The sequence below is a fragment of the Aegilops tauschii genome, chromosome 2 (genome assembly GCF_002575655.3).
Source record: "Aegilops tauschii subsp. strangulata cultivar AL8/78 chromosome 2, Aet v6.0, whole genome shotgun sequence".
In the NCBI taxonomy this organism is placed as follows: Eukaryota; Viridiplantae; Streptophyta; class Magnoliopsida; order Poales; family Poaceae; genus Aegilops; species Aegilops tauschii.
This window is the reverse complement of record NC_053036.3, coordinates 589,587,203-589,603,796: the sequence shown is the minus strand read 5'-3', so window position 1 is coordinate 589,603,796 and position 16,594 is coordinate 589,587,203. Positions and strand designations below refer to the sequence as shown.

Here is a 16,594-nt window from a genome sequence, read left to right as displayed (position 1 = left end):
TGTCTGTACATGCTAGGCTCGTCAAGTCAACCTAAGTGTTTCGCATGTGTTCTGAGGCCATGTCTGTACATGCTAGGCTCGTCAACACCCGTTGTATTCGAACGTTAGAATCTATCACACCCGATCATCACGTGGTGCTTCGAAACAACGAACCTTCGCAACGGTGCACAGTTAGGGGGAACACTTCTCTTGAAATTTTAGTGAGGGATCATCTTATTTATGCTACCGTCGTTCTAATCAAATAAGATGCATAACATGATAAACATCACATGCAATCAAATAGTGACATGATATGGCCAATATCATTTTGCTCCTTTGATCTCCATCTTCGGGGCACCATGATCATCTTTGTCACCGGCATGACACCATGATCTCCATCATCATGATCTCCATCATTGTGTCTTCATAAAGTTGTCACGCCAACGATTACTTCTACTTCTATGGCTAACGCGCTTAGCAATAAAGTAAAGTAATTTACATGGCGTTATTCAATGACACGTAGGTCATACAATAAATTAAGACAACTCCTATGGCTCCTGCCGGTTGTCATACTCAACGACATGCAAGTCGTGATTCCTATTACAAGAACATGATCAATCTCATACATCACATATATCATTCATCACATCCTTTTGGCCATATCACATCACATAGCATACCCTGCAAAAACAAGTTAGACATCCTCTAATTGTTGTTGCATGTTTTACGTGGCTGCTATGGGTTTCTAGCAAGAACATTTCTTACCTACGCAAAAGCCACAACGTGATATGCCAATTTCTATTTACCCTTCATAAGAACCCTTTTCATCGAATCCGATCCGACTAAAGTGGGAGAGACAGACACCCGCTAGCCACCTTATGCAACTAGTGCATGTCAGTCGGTGGAACCTGTCTCACGTAAGTGTACGTGTAAGGTCGGTCCGGGCCGCTTCGTCCCACAATGCCGCTGAATCAAGATAAGACTAGTAACGGCAAGTAAATTGACAAAATCGACGCCCACAACTACTTTGTGTTCTACTCATGCATAGAAACTACGCATAGACCTAGCTCATGATGCCACTGTTGGGGAACGTAGCAGAAATTCAAAATTTTCTACGCATCACCAAGATCAATCTATGGAGTAATCTAGCAACGAGGGGAAGGGGAGTGCATCTACATACCCTTGTAGATCGCGAGCGGAAGCGTTCAAGAGAACGGGGTTGATGGAGTCGTACTCGTCGTGATCCAAATCACCGATGATCCTAGCGTCGAACGGACGGCACCTCCGCGTTCAACACACGTACGGAGCAGCGACGTCTCCTCCTTCTTGATCCAGCAAGGGGGGAGGAGAGGTTGATGGAGATCCAGCAGCACGACGGCGTGGTGGTGGAAGTAGCGGGATCCCGGCAGGGCTTCGCCAAGCGCAAGCGGGGAGGAAGAGGTGTCACGGGAGGGAGAGGGAGGCGCCAGGGCTTGGATTGCTGCTGCGCTCCCTCCCCCCCACTATATATAGGGCTAAGGGAGAGGGGGGGCGCAGCCTTGGCCCTTCCTCCAAGGAAGGGTGCGGCCAGGGAGGAGTCCTTCCTCCCCAAGGCACCTCGGAGGTGCCTTCCCCTTTTAGGACTCTCCGTTTATCTTATCTCTTGGCGCATGGGCCTCTTGGGGCTGGTTCCCTTGGCCCATATAGGCCAAGGCGCACCCCCCACAGCCCATGTGGCCCCCCCGGGGCTGGTGGACCCCCGGACCCCTTTCGGCACTCCCGGTACAATACCGATAAAGTGCGAAACTTTTCCGGCGACCAAAATAAGACTTCCCATATATAAATCTTTACCTCCGGACCATTCCGGAACTCCTCGTGACGTCCGGGATCTCATCCGGGACTCCGAACAACTTTCGGGTTACCGCATACTAATATCTCTATAACCCTAGCGTCACCGAACCTTAAGTGTGTAGACCCTACGGGTTCGGGAACCATGCAGACATGACCGAGACGTTCTCCGGACAATAACCAACAGCGGGATCTGGATACCCATGTTGGATCCCACATGTTCCACGATGATCTCATCGGATGAACCACGATGTCGGGGATTCAATCAATCTCGTATGCAATTCCCTTTGTCTATCGGTATGTTACTTGCCCGAGATTCGATCGTCGGTATCCCTATACCTTGTTCAATCTCATTACCGGCAAGTCTCTTTACTCGTTCCGTAACTCACATCATCCCGTGATCAACTCCTTGGTCACATTGTGCACATTATGATGATGTCCTACCGAGTGGGCCCAGAGATACCTCTCCGTTTACACGGAGTGACAAATCCCAGTCTCGATTCGTGCCAACCCAACAGACACTTTCGGATATACCTGTAGTGCACCTTTATAGCCACCCAGTTACGTTGTGACATTTGGTACACCCAAAGCATTCCTACGGTATCCGGGAGTTGCACAATCTCATGGTCTAAGGAAATGATACTTGACATTAGAAAAGCTCTGAGCAAACGAACTACACGATCTTGTGCTAGGCTTAGGATTGGGTCTTCTCCATCACATCATTCTCCTAATGATGTGATCCCGTTATTAATGACATCCAATGTCCATGGTCAGGAAACCGTAACCATCTATTGATCAATGAGCTAGTCAACTAGAGGCTTACTAGGGACATGGTGTTGTCTATGTATCCACACATGTATCTGAGTTTCCTATCAATACAATTCTAGCATGGATAATAAACAATTATCATGAACAAGGAAATATAATAATAACCAATTTATTATTGCCTCTAGGGCATATTTCCAACAATTCGGACACCGGAATGGTTTCAGAATGGTTCGGGTATATTTCGGAGTACCGAGGGGTTACCGGAACCCGTCGAGGAAGTATTGGGCCTACATGGGCCATAGGGGAGAGAGGGGAGCCCGCAAGGGGTGGCGCGCACCCCCCTCCAAGGGAGTTCGAATTGGACAAGGAGGAGGGGGTGCGGCCCCCTTTCCCTCTCGCTCTCCCTCTCCTTCCTTTTCCCCTCCGATGAGAAAGGAAAAGAGGCGGGGCGAATCCTACTAGGAGTGGAGTCCTAGTAGGACTCCCCCCCCCTTGGCGCGTCCCCTCTAGGCCGGCCACCTCCTCCCCTCCTCCTTTATATACGGGGGCAGGGGGGCACCCCAAAGCACAACAGTTATTCTCTTAGCCGTGTGCGGTGCCCCCCTCCACAGTTTACTCCTCCGATCATAGCGTCGTAGTGCTTAGGCGAAGCCCTGCGCGGATCACATCACCATCACCGTCACCACACCGTCGTGCCGACGAAACTCTCCCTCGACCCTCTGCTGGATCACGAGTTCGAGGAATGTCATCGACTGAACGTGTGCTGAACTCGGAGGTGTCGTACGTTCGGTACTAGATCGGCTGGATCGTGAAGATGTTCGACTACATCAACCGCGTTAACCTAACGCTTCAGCTTTCGATCTATGAGGGTACGTGGACACACCCTCGCCCTCTCGTTGATATGCATCTCCTAGATAGATCTTGCGTGATCGTAGGAATTTTTTTAAAATTGCATGCTACGTTCCCCAACAGAAATGTGTAGAAATGAAAGTGTCGACAAAAAAGTTAGTGAATCTGTAATCATGTTTTTTTAATAAATTGCATTTGGTCATGTGAAAATCTGAAATCGATCTTTTGAAATAATTGAATTCACTTTTTTCGAAGAAAAAATGGATCGGTCTATTAAAAAAATGAAACGGGTTATTGAAATGCGTGAATATGATAGTGTTGATAAGGGTGTTACTGAAGCTGAAATCATTTTTGTAATTGATTGAAAATAAATGAAGTTGGTTGTTTGAAAATTTGAAATGGGTCTTCTTAGAAACCAAAACCAATATTTTGAACTAATCAAAATCAATTAAATTGAATGGGTATTTTGAAAATAATATTAACCTTTTTTAAATATAAATGAGTTTTTAAAAATAATTGAAACCGATATTTTTGAAACAGTTGAAATTGGTCTTTGAAATAACTGAAACCGATCTTTGAAAATAATTGAAACACCGATCTTGTGAAATATGAAACCACTTTGAATGAGATAATTGAAATAATTATTTGGAAATAAGTGAAACCACCGTGTTTTGAAGTAATGAAATATGAAATTTATTTTAGAAGTAGCTGTTATCACTTTTTGAAACATGGTATATTTCTAATATAATTGAAATAGGTTAAGCCAATATTTTGAAATAATAGAATAGTCAAAACTACTATTTTGAAATAAGAAAAATAATCAAAGTCACTTCTTAGATAAAAGATAGTGGGATGAGAAAAATCTTCATGAGATGAGAGCGTGATGGGTCTCATATCAAAAAAACAAATTGTGGCCTTGTGTGCCTCGGGAAGAGAAATAACTATTTCTTTGCAAAAAAAAGAGACTCGAGTCTATTATAAAAGTTCACCAGAAGTACAAAGCACCAAAAAATAATATGGATTACATTGAGGTCCTTGAATCACCAAACGGTCACTATCGCCACCAGAACGAGCCACCGACATGCAGCTCTTATACCGAAGCCGGCCTGACCTTGTCAATGACAGTTGGGACTCCCTTATGAACCAGTGCCCTAGAGTCGCAGTCGTCGATGTTATCCGTAGATCTTGACATCAAATCTCATTATCGCATATGCACAACGAAAAATCCTAACATCGATGACCCGATGAGATTGCAGGAATTTACGTCAAAGCTTCGTCTAATCCTCTTCCCGGCAGGTGGACTTAAGGAGGCTTGGAACCTGACCGAAAGACTGACTCGAAGGAGAAGCGTCGCCCTTACCGTTACAAGAACTAAAAACCCTAACCTATCTACTCATCGCCCCGTCATCGTCCGCCGGAACGGCAGGCAGAAAGAAGGCGAATCACACGGATTCATCGGCAAAAATCGAGAGGAGAAAGACTTTGGCTTAATCACGTTGCGGGCTCCCCGGCAAAAAATCGGGAGCAGGAAGACGTTGGCCTAATCACGTTGCGAGGAAAATATCTTAACACACGTCCGGGCAGAGAAATACCGACGCCGAAGAAAAACAGCAAAGGAATCAAATGCCAGTAATAAGAAAACCAAATGAAGTGAGATACTACTCAAGAAGGTGGCAGAAGCCCGCTGGCTAGAGATTCACCGGTAGCTTAGCGGAACGCTAGAAAAAAAAAACTATTTTCGCAGGGGCAGAGCTGGGAACACACTATGAGATGACTGGAAATCTAGACTCATCGAGAACTCAGGCACGTGGACGACGCACGCCCTCCTGCTCGCGCGAGGTCAAAAGATGCGGTCGACTCTCTCTGACCGGTGGGCCCATCATCATCGTGGAAACAGGCCAAAAAGATCTAGCAGCAGTATCACTCCCACATTTCCGTCAGTTCAGGTCACCGCACCACCGCCAGTCGCCATGGGACCCACAGGTCAGCCTCGAGCCCTCTTGCTTCTGCTCCTCGCCGCCGCCGCCGCCGTCGCTGCCGCGCCGGAGCACGAATCCTTGCTCCGCCTCCCCTCCTCGGCGCGTTCCCTCGCCCCGAAGACCCCCCGCTCCGCCGGCGCCGACCTCATCCGCGCCCTCAACCTCCACCCCCGCGACGCCTCCCCCCGCCGCCCCGGCGGCGTCGGCGTCGGCGGCGGCGATGCTCTCCCGGCCGGGACCCTCGTCGAGAGGCCGATCCGCCTCGCGTCTCTGGTGGCCGGAGACGACGGCAGCGGCGACACGTCGGTGAGCAACCTCGGGCACCACGCCGGGTACTACCGCCTCCCCACCACCCACGACGCCAGGTGAGCTCCGCCTCCTCTTCGTTCATACCGTGTTTCTCGTGAGGATCCAGTTCCTCTGTGTCTTGACATCTGCCGCTCTTGAGTGCAGGCTCTTCTACTTCTTCTTCGAATCCAGGCGGCACAAGAAGGAGGACCCCGTGGTGATCTGGCTGACGGGAGGGCCCGGCTGCAGCAGCGAGCTAGCCCTCTTCTACGAGAATGGCCCCTTCCACATAGCGGACAACATGTCTCTACTCTGGAATGACTTTGGCTGGGATCAGGTATATTATATATACAGACTTGTTTACTAATCAATCAATCTGTAAAGTATTTTTTAGAACCCTGTATGTATAATCTTCTCTCTGTTTGGAATTGGATATTGGCTGCTGCAGGAGTCGAATCTTATCTATGTTGATCAGCCAACTGGGACTGGGTTCAGCTACAGCTCTGATTCGCGCGATACCCGCCATAACGAAGCGAGCGTCAGCAACGACCTGTATGACTTCCTGCAGGTAATTAATACTTGTTCCTATTGTGATAGGATGTATATAAATGAAATGAAGATAATCCCTGCTTCATTATTATGAACTTGAAATATTACGGTATGCATTCCCTGTCAGTGAGCATATGTACGTAGTAGGAAGACATGCATCATATGTATTGTTAATCCCTACCGTAAATGTGGTTGCTTCCTATTGTGGCGACAAGGTTAGTTATGCAAGAGTTGAGGTTAACCAGAGTGATTGATTACCCTTATTTGTGAGTTGCAATCAAGAAGCAAAAATGGCCTTCTGTGTTTTTACTCATAAGTTCCTTGCATCTCTCTGCATGCGATTTTGATAGGCCTTCTTCAAGGAGCACCCGGAGTATGTTGAAAACGATTTCTATATAACTGGGGAGTCATATGCTGGGCACTACATTCCTGCCTTTGCAACTCGGGTGTACAAGGGGAACAAGAACAATGAGGGCATTCACATCAATTTGAAGGTTTAGTCATCTCTTTCTGGATTAATCCATATTGTTCTGTGCTATAAAGGTTTCTTGTCGTTTTAATCCACTCTTTCTGTTAATTTTTCAGGGTTTTGCAATTGGTAATGGACTTACAGATCCAGCGATACAGTATAAGGCATACACCGATTATGCATTGGATATGGGTTTGATCACACAATCAGAATTTAGCAAGATCAATAAAATAGTTCCTGCTTGTGAATTTGCTGTCAAGCTTTGTGGTAATTATTCCTGGACTCCTGGTTTGCTTCTGTGTAAATCTCTAGCATTGGTTAATTTGGCCTCTTGGAGACTGTTCATTAACACCCTTCCTTGCTTTGTTGTGACAATTTCATTTCAAAACAACAAAAGGCATAAGCCAAACTCTGATATACCTCATAACATGTATATATCGAACTTAATTTTATCTTTTGTTTCAGGTACCTCTGGCACTGTATCTTGCCTTGCTGCCTATTTTGTTTGCAATACAATATTCAGTTCCATCCGGTTGATAATTGGGAGCAAAAATGTAGGGTGGAATACAAAAGCTTTTGGCTCTTCCTTATTTTCCGAAGTTTTCTGATTGATCACCTCATTTTTGCAGTATTATGACATCAGGAAGCCATGTGTGGGGAGCCTATGCTATGATTTCTCTAATTTGGAGAAGTTTCTCAACCTGAAATCTGTCAGACAGAGCCTAGGAGTTGGAGACATAGAGTTTGTTTCATGCAGCCCGACTGTCTATCAGGCTATGCTCTTAGATTGGATGAGGAACCTTGAAGTTGGGATCCCTGAACTCCTTGAGAACGACATCAAAGTGCTGATTTATGCTGGGGAGTATGATCTCATATGCAACTGGCTAGGTGAGTGTTTTACAACTTGCAACAGAAAACTCTTGAAAATTGTATGCTATAATTTGCTTCTGTTTTGTCCATACCACATATTTCATCTGACATTCTTCATGCTGAGAATGACATTGCTACACTTTTGTCATCTGATACGTGTGCTATGCTTCCTTACAATTGTGATTCGTGCAAGAGATCCATTAAGAATTTATATACGGTTGTACATATCGCAAGGCATATATAATGACCTAGTAGAGGTCACCTATACTTTTCAAATCACAAAAAGGGATAAAATCTACCTTCAATGCTTTTCATGTTGTGTTGTACATATCGGCAAATTGATGAAATAAGTATGACGATATATGGGTGTTGTACATATCAGCAAATTGATGAAATAAGTACAACGATACACGGTTCAAAATATGCTCCACTATTGGTTTTCCTGATCCTAGCTGTGCTTTTCCTGATGACATGCGTAATCTATTGGTGACTTGGGCAGGGAACTCAAGATGGGTAGACTCTATGGAATGGTCTGGAAAGAAAGCCTTCGTGTCCTCAACTGAGAAGCCCTTCATGGTTGATGGGAAAGAAGCCGGCGTTCTAAAAAGCCACGGGCCATTGAGTTTCTTGAAGGTATGCAAACGCAAAAGCTGACACCCCCCCCCCTCTTTCTCACCAACAGTCACAGTCAGTTCTGGAACAAACAATACTAGAAGAACGCCCGTGCGTTGCAACGGGGCCACATTAACTTTAAAAGTTCAATATCAATTATGTTAATATTACATTTAATATTCTCATACATATTAAGTGACATTGACGACCTTTTTTACCATCAAATTCTCACACACACACCCTCTCCCTCCCTCTTCCTCACTCTTTCTCCCCCTCTCCCTCACTCGGGAGGTGGGACGAAAATAAATCCGAAACGGAGACTACCAACTGAGACATTAGGAGTAGAGATTATTTAGTTGATAAGAATAAATAGAAAACGGTAAAAGGAGAAACAGATTAGAATACATTGAAAAACCAAAAGGACGATGTAAAAGGGGATTCGCCCTGCCCCCCGGGCCTTGCCACCGAACCGGCTCAGCGGTCCGGTCCCCGCGCGGTCGTCTTCTCCTGTTCTCCGAGCCGCGTCGCTACAGAGCCGGGCTCCCGCCCGACCACCTCGCTGGCATCGAAGGGGAATGGATAAGGGTGACGCCCTTCCTTCCCTGCCCCCATGGCCCACTCCTCCTCGACGCCCCCTCCCAAATCCACTTCTCCTCCTCGCTCGCTCGATCCTGTCGATCTGGACGAAGTCAGACGCCACGGCCACCATGACCGACCCCGTCCACATGGCCACTGCCCTCCCTGCGGGCTAGGAGCTTGTCGAGGAGCTCCGAACGCCTTCGCTACTTCGTCTGCGCCAACGAGATCAAGTCCAGCACCCCCGCATCGACGTCGCTGCCGTCTTCCTCAACCTTGGGCCACCGTGACATTGCCGTTCGATCCGCGCCGCCCCGAGCTCCCATGTCTTCCCCTAGGGCGCCATTGCCACTGCCATGATCTCCTCTTGCCTTTCCCCTGTTTCCCCTCTCGTTTGCTCTCGTTAGGTATTTCGCCGTGGCCGAGAACCGCCGTCCGCCATGGCCATTGCAGGGGTAGCCACCGAGCTCCTTGGCTTGACCTCGTGGCACATGCCCGCTCCTATGCACGCCCATGCCCGAGCCTGCCGCTCTTCTTCCGCGCCCGCGGGGCCACTCCCTTTCCATGCCCACGCCCGTGCTACACCGCGTCGGTCGCGCCCGCCGCTGCCGTCGCGCTCGCCGCAGCCACCGCACCACTGTGCCCCGCGCGACACACACCCTGGCCGCGCGCCACACTCTCGCTGGCTGCGCTCGCCCCGTCTGCTGCCGCCTATCCCTTCGCTCGCCCCGCTGTCGCGCCCCTGCCTCGCGCTGCCTCCAGTCGTGGCCATCTTCTGCCGGCCGCCCCCTCAGCCACGCCGGCCGCATCTCTGCCCTCCACCGTCGGCCGCTCGCCTCGCCTGCTGCGTGTTGCTTCCTGCTGCTATGCGCTGCTCTACCGCTGGTACCCTGTTGCGCCATGCCCTCGACACCGCCGTGGACAAATGTGGCGGAGGGATTGTTAATGGAGTACGAAAAGTAGGTGGCGGAGAAGGTGTGGAGAGGCAAGAGGTCTGGGGCGGTGTCACCTGGCTGTGGTGGAGGTGTTTATGCGAGAAGGAGCCGGAGTGGAAGGAGAGGTCACAATTGGAAAGAATCGCAAAAAAAATCATAACCCGGAGATCTCAGTTCAAAAAATGCTAATATCGATGGAGGGGTGATTTCCTTCAATAGGTGGAAAACGTAGGAAATATTGGTTGTTATCAAGGAAAGGTAAAAATTTAGGAAAATTAGGATTTTTGAACTGATTTCTATGCAAATGGGGTTTTATTGTTTGGTAACGTGATATCAGTACCTGCCCGTTTGTGACGTGTTTGATTAGGAAAATTTGCAAATGTTAAGAAACTATTTATTGGGAGGAAAGTTGTGACGTGTCTGTTATTTGTTTCCTAAAACAAATTTCACTAATAAGAGAAATCGATTGATTTAGATAAGTTAGGAAAGTTAGATTAAAATGTATTATTTGTTTCCTGAAAATCTGTTATTTGTTTCCTAAGACAAATTGAACCAATAAAAGGGATCAATTGATTTGCATAATTTAAGGAAGTTAGATTAAAATGTATTATTTGTTTTCTGAAAATCTGTTATTTGTTTCCTAAGACAAATTGAACCAATAAAAGGAATCGATTGATTTGCATAATTTAAGGAAGTTAGATCCGTGATTTGTTATACGTTAGCAAAGTTCTGGTTGTAATAAAGAGTGGAGAGAAAAATAAACTGATGGACCAGGGTGGGAGGGGGTGGTGGGAGGAGAGACAGAAAAAAATCAGCGAAAATAAACCGTGGACCAGGGTGGGAGGGGGTGGTGGGAGGAGAGACGAAAAAAAACCAGCGAAAATAAACCGCGGAGACGATTCACCAACTCGTCCATTAGGAGTAGAGATAACCAGGCCAAATTTCAGAGAGGTTTGTATATACTCACAAATATTCAGTGCAAAATTGTAGAAATGATTGAGATCAACTTAGGTGTGTACGCAGAGTGTTACAAGGGCAAATGCCTGTTGCGTATTGTGTCCCACATTTACTGTGGAACAAACTCACAATTAGTTTGCATTTTACTACTAACTCGAGATGTTTTTGTCACTATGATCAGGTCCATGATTCTGGTCACATGGTACCCATGGATCAACCGAAGGCCGCCTTGGAGATGCTCAAGAGGTGGACTTCAGGAAACCTCTCAGATGCCTCGGGCTCTCAGAGGCTTGACTTCGCCATGTAATCCATCCTTGCGCTCTCTGCACTAGACCCCCTTGGACTAGTGTAATGTATCTAGTGGCGCATATGCCTTGGGATGATCTTAGGTGATGAGAAGCTCGTTGGTGACCATACATATGATATTTCCCTTGTATGGTGCTCGAGGTTAGACGAGCGTGTAATAAAAGGCTTTCAGAGGATTGTGGCGTACGGATAATGGATAATGCGAATGTGTCATGAAGATTGTCTCCTATGAGTGACATGTGGACTAGTTTATGCATTTCCTTGGGCCTTCTCTGGTTCACAGGATTCTAAAAACACATGAAAGGAAAAAACGTAGGAATTTGATAGCAATGCATGTGTAAAACAGAGGGTTAGAAAACGTAGGAAGTTTGTAAACTTGGGTGTTTGGTTCATGAAAATTAGAAAACATAGGAATCCTATAATAAGAGTCAAATCAAAAGCAGACCCCATAAAAAGGTATAATTAGCTACTCCCTGTGTAAAAAAATATAAGAGCGTTTAGATCACTGAGGGAATATGTTATAATGCCAACAAGGATTCGGTCTCATAGAAATATGGAAAGAGATCCAAGTGGATTGTAAAATTTCTACAATTTTTCTCTCAAATTGAGGCCAAAGGAAAATTTCTTCCGTTCCTTTGGACCCAAAGTCTTGAATAGTGCCACCATACGAAAACTTACTATAAATTTCTATGTGTTTCCTTCACTTTTGCTATTGTTCACTTTTCCTTTTAAACCAGAGGCCTTGATCTTTTCGGAACTGCAGTCCCTGGTTCGACACACAGGACCCGTTTTGTGTTCAACGGGTTTGTAACAATGGGAACCTGAAAACTGGCGCAGGTAAACAAACGCTTGGAGCTCAGCCCATTGCAAGAACTACGCATGGACTAGTTTGAAAACCACAGATAATTTTAGGAACACAAATTTGAAACGTTGAGGGCACCCTCCAACCCTCTTTAGTTGAACAAAATTTAGTAATTTTTTCCGAATTCACTTCATTTTTTAAACTTCAGTTCATTTGATTAATTATAAGTAGGGTCAGAGCGTACACCCTAAAGGTTCCAAATTTGCATCCCTAGTAAATTGTGATGGGAGGGAGCATCAGACATGTAGAATAAAGAAGACAAACTATATCCGGCAAATCACACCTCCTCATTTAAATCCAAAATAATAACACCATTATTTCTGGGCAAAAGCAAACGCCACCTCCGTCCACCACACCCTCACCGGTCTAAAAACATAACCGTGACAAATCCTCCACCTAAGAGAACACACACCTATATCTAGATAGATAATGCAAAGGAAAACAGGTTCATAGGTCGCCGTGGCAGAGTGCCGCCGCTCAGGCCAGCCGCTAGTCGTGCTGGACACACACACACTAGTACCGGTACGCCGCAGGCTTGTAGGGACCCTCAACTGGGATGCTGATGTACTCAGACTGGGCCTTGGTGAGCTTGGTCAGCCTGGCACCGAGCTTGCCCAGGTGGAGGGCGGCGACCTTCTCGTCGAGGTGTTTGGGGAGAACATACACCTTCTTCTCGTACTTGCCGGTGGCCTTCTCCTTCCACAACTCGAGCTGAGCAATGACCTAAAGGAAAGCACAAAATTGGATGTTAACTTCATACTTGTATCAGCTGTTAACTCATACTAGTTGCCAGTAGACTACACACTGATCTTACCTGGTTAGTGAATGAGCAAGACATGACAAAGCTGGGGTGGCCAGTGGCACAGCCAAGGTTCATCAGACGGCCCTCAGCAAGAACAATGATGCCAGTGTTGGTCTCGGGGAAGACCCAACGGTCAGTCTGAGGCTTGATGGTGATGCGCTTGACACCAGGGTAGGTCTCGAGGCCGTTCATGTCGATCTCGTTGTCAAAGTGACCAATGTTGCAGACAATGGCATTGTTCTTCATCTTCCTCATGTGGTCCACCATGATGATGTCCTTGTTTCCAGTGGTGGTCACAAAGATGTCAGCATCAGAGACAACATCCTCCAAGGTGAGGATCTGGATACCCTCCATCAGGGCCTGAAGGGCACAGATGGGGTCAATCTCTGTCACGATCACACGGGCACCAGCCTGCTTGAGTGCAGCGGCACAGCCCTTGCCAACATCACCATAACCGCAGACCACAGCAACCTTGCCGGCGATCATAACATCAGTGGCCCTCATAAGACCATCAGGGAGCGAGTGGCGGCAACCGTAAAGGTTGTCAAACTGTTGACAAGAAACATACTCCAGATTAGTATTTCCTAGCAAGGTGAATATGCCATGCATTCTAACTTCTGATTAAAACAGAGCAAGAGTACATTGAACCAACAATTACTAAGAATAAATCACATAATCAAGCATGGCATACCGTAAAGGTTGTAAACTCAGATTAGTGTTTTTCTTTTCAATATAGGTCAGTAACTGTTAGAAGGTGAACATGTCATTGCATTCTACCTTTCGGTTAAAGCAGACCAAGAGTAAATTGATTAAACAAACAACTAAATAGAATAAATAACATGATTCAGTGCATGTCATAATGCTTCATGCTCGAATGATATTCTATATTCAGACCCACCCTGGCCGTCAGATCCAGCAAACATTCAACTAATGTTATTATTAGTAAGTTGGTTAACCAGCATAACAAACACTAAACCCAAAGAGGAAGATACAGAACAAACGTAAATGTTGCCAAACTGTTCAGAAGACACATAGATTAGTGTTTGCTTTTAATACATAAATTGTTAGCAAGATTAACATGTCATTTCATTCTACCTTCTGATTAAAACAAAACAAGAGAACATTAAACAAACTGCACAGAATAAATCACATAATTCAGTGCATGACATAGCAGTGTTTCATGCTAACATAATAAAATTTGTCAAGCAGGTCGTTCTATAATTAGACCCTCCATCGTTTGTCAAGCAGGTCGTTCTATAATTAGACCCTCCATCGCCGTCAGATTCAGAAAACATGTGACTAATGTTATTATTAGCTAGTCAGATAGTAGTTGACAACCAGCGTAACAGACACTAAACCCACAGACAAAAACACAGATCTAGGTCTAATACCGCAGCGCTGCTTCACCACTGAGCCTTATCTAAACTAGGCAACAACGAGATCTAAATACTAAAATAATCAGATCTACAACATAAACATGTAAAACAATACTACTACGCTCAAACAAGTAGAAGCTCGCTGGCACAGAGCATCAGATCTGAAATGGAAAACGGGAACAGAGGAAGGAAGTATACCTTGCTCTTGGTGACGGAGTCGTTGACGTTGATGGCGGGGAAGAGGAGGGTGCCGGACTCCTGCATCTGGTAGAGCCTCTTGACGCCGGTGGTGGTCTCCTCGGAGACGCCGACGAGCCTCTCCTTCATCTTGCGGTACTTGCGGGCGTCGGTCTTGAGCCCGTCGCGGATGATGGTGAGCACGATCTTGAACTCGGGGTTGTCGGTGGACGCCGGGTCGGGGACCTTGCCGGACCTCTCGAACTCCTCCTCGGCCTTGACGCCCTCGTGGATGAGCAGCGTGGCGTCGCCGCCGTCGTCGACGATGAGGTCGGGGCCGCCGCCGGCGCCCCAGTCGAGGCAGCGCTCGGTGCACCACCAGTACTCCTCGAGCGTCTCGCCCTTCCAGGCGAAGACGGCGGCCGAGTCGCGCGCGATGGCGGCGGCGGCGTGGTCCTGGGTGGAGAAGATGTTGCAGGAGCACCAGCGGACCTCGGCGCCGAGGGCGGTGAGGGTCTCGATGAGCACGGCGGTCTGGATGGTCATGTGGAGGGAGCCGGAGATCCGGGCGCCCTTGAAGGGCTGCGAGGGCCCGAACTCGGCGCGGCAGGCCATGAGGCCCGGCATCTCCACCTCGGCGAGCTCGAGCTCGAGGCGGCCGAAGTCGGCCTGGGAGAGGTCCTTGACCTTGTACTCCCGGCCGGAGGCGGTCTTCTCCACGGAGAGCGCCATGGAGAAGGTTGGTGGATTGGATCTAGCAGAGGTGGAGGGGGAGTGGTGGGGGGAGGCGGCGATGGGAGAGGGTTTGGGGGCTTTGGGGTGAGGAGGGTTTTATGGGGAGCGCGTCCAGTGGAAATGGACTGGGCCAATCCAGGCCGTTCAATTGTGTATCAACGGTCAGTGCCACGCCTCACCAAACCACCGGATGATTTGTCAGAACAACCCTGGCGGCTGGCAAAATTACGAATCGAAACTTTTTTTCCCTCCATGGTTTATTTGATCCCCTCCTAGTTAAACCTACAACCAAAATTACTATAATAATACTACAGAATTAATACTTTTTGGAGACAAAAATACCAATTTCTTTCATAACTTTGTTGAACGCAGGAAGAGAAATATGATAAAAAACTAAGGGCTCCTTTGATTCAAATAATTTTCATTGGAATTTCCACGGATTAGAATCTTTAGGATCTTTTTTTTTCATATTGGTTGTTTGATTCATACGATTGATCCTATAGAAATTTTTTCTATGGATTTCTCTCTACTATTTTCTATAGGTTGTTTAGCATCCAAGCAAACCTCTTTGAAAGAATTCCTTGTTTTTCATATAATGCAATCAAACAATCAAGGATCGTTTAGGATTGAGATAACCATGGCATTGCAGTCCTAATTTTTTTCGATTCCCGTGATTTTAGAATACTGCGTATCAAATAGTCCCTAAAGGATGATCAAGGCATTTGGCATGATTTGCCCTTTTTAAATCCTTTCATCTCGGATTATTTGCAGGTCTATTCACTACCGAAGTAGTTGAACAGATTCGGATGTGTTGAACAAAGTCATACCGCCTATATCAGAAGCTATGAAGAATCCTTTGACACAGCCATATACATCAGAGGAGGTTAAGAAAGCCCTATTCTACATCAGGGATTGAAAGGCCCCTAGGATCGATGGTATGCATGTGCTGTTTTTCGAAAAAATATCGGCACATTTTCAAATATAAGCTTACATATGAAGTGTTGGAGGCAATTAATAATAAGGTAATCCCAGAGGGGTGGAATGATACCATCATATATTTTTCGGCTGGTAGGGCTAGGGTTTCAGTTAGGATCTATCTCTTCAGACCTGAGAGGGAGGGGGTTGGGTGGTGAGGTGACAATTGGCGTTGGGGGAGCAGAAATTGAGAAGGATTTTAGGTTTAGGCTGGATTTTTTTAGGATCGTTTTAGGCTAGATTAGGAAGGTGAGTGATGCTTAAATAGGGAGGGGTTTGGGCTAGTTTGGGGCTAGTTTAGGAGGCTCTTGGCTAACAGAAAAGAAGGAAGTGGTTGGCCCGATTGCAAGTTTTATTTAGCAAAATCATTTATATATAGATCTGCTAATATCGTCACATATTCAAACGTTCAGGTAGCTAACGGACTTCGAATCAGATAAAATTCGGCGTGCAGCTTCGTTATAATGTAACAAGTCTGACTTGTTTTGAGAACATTTATTTTCATTTATAAAATAATTTCACATGGTGCCACGAGGCAACGTGTAGGGATGAAAATGGAGTGGAAAGTTTCCGCTTTTTCGCAGGAAAAATGGAAACGGAGAGGAAATATGAAAACGGAAATGGAAATTTGCAAAACGGAAATGGAAATGGAATTTTTTTATGCGGAAACAGAAACAAAAACAAAATGGTGTTTTCCGGTGGA

General features: G+C 46.4%; 2 protein-coding genes across 2 annotated transcripts; one reads left to right on the top strand and one right to left on the bottom strand.

The window, feature by feature from the left end:
• The first annotated feature begins 5,236 nt into the window (after positions 1–5,236).
• On the top strand, positions 5,237–11,181 carry LOC109750702 (serine carboxypeptidase-like). Its single transcript, XM_020309655.4, has 9 exons — positions 5,237–5,767; positions 5,856–6,027; positions 6,139–6,258; positions 6,590–6,733; positions 6,825–6,975; positions 7,174–7,262; positions 7,338–7,596; positions 8,078–8,211; positions 10,840–11,181. Exons 1-9 carry the CDS (start codon positions 5,271–5,273, stop codon positions 10,963–10,965), a joined length of 1,692 nt encoding a protein of 563 aa, XP_020165244.2. The 5' UTR covers positions 5,237–5,270; the 3' UTR covers positions 10,966–11,181.
• A 913-nt stretch (positions 11,182–12,094) lies between these two features.
• Positions 12,095–14,983, bottom strand: LOC109750691 (adenosylhomocysteinase). Its single transcript, XM_073509085.1, has 3 exons — positions 14,203–14,983; positions 12,641–13,177; positions 12,095–12,549 (listed from the first exon to the last, which is right to left on the bottom strand). The coding sequence occupies exons 1-3, from the start codon at positions 14,911–14,913 to the stop codon at positions 12,340–12,342; spliced, it is 1,458 nt and encodes a 485-aa protein (XP_073365186.1). The 5' UTR covers positions 14,914–14,983; the 3' UTR covers positions 12,095–12,339.
• Positions 14,984–16,594: the final 1,611 nt, after the last annotated feature.

Coding starts and splice junctions, on each gene's coding strand:
- LOC109750691 (XM_073509085.1), bottom strand. CDS start 14,913: ATGGCGCTCTCCGTGGAGAAGACCGCCTCCGGCCGGGAGTACAAGGTC. Junction 13,178..14,202: donor ACTCCGTCACCAAGAGCAAG/GTATACTTCCTT, acceptor TCTTGTCAACAG/TTTGACAACCTTTACGGTTG. Junction 12,550..12,640: donor CTTGCTCATTCACTAACCAG/GTAAGATCAGTG, acceptor GCTTTCCTTTAG/GTCATTGCTCAGCTCGAGTT.
- LOC109750702 (XM_020309655.4), top strand. CDS start 5,271: ATGCGGTCGACTCTCTCTGACCGGTGGGCCCATCATCATCGTGGAAAC. Junction 6,734..6,824: donor GCATTCACATCAATTTGAAG/GTTTAGTCATCT, acceptor TTAATTTTTCAG/GGTTTTGCAATTGGTAATGG. Junction 7,597..8,077: donor TCTCATATGCAACTGGCTAG/GTGAGTGTTTTA, acceptor TGACTTGGGCAG/GGAACTCAAGATGGGTAGAC.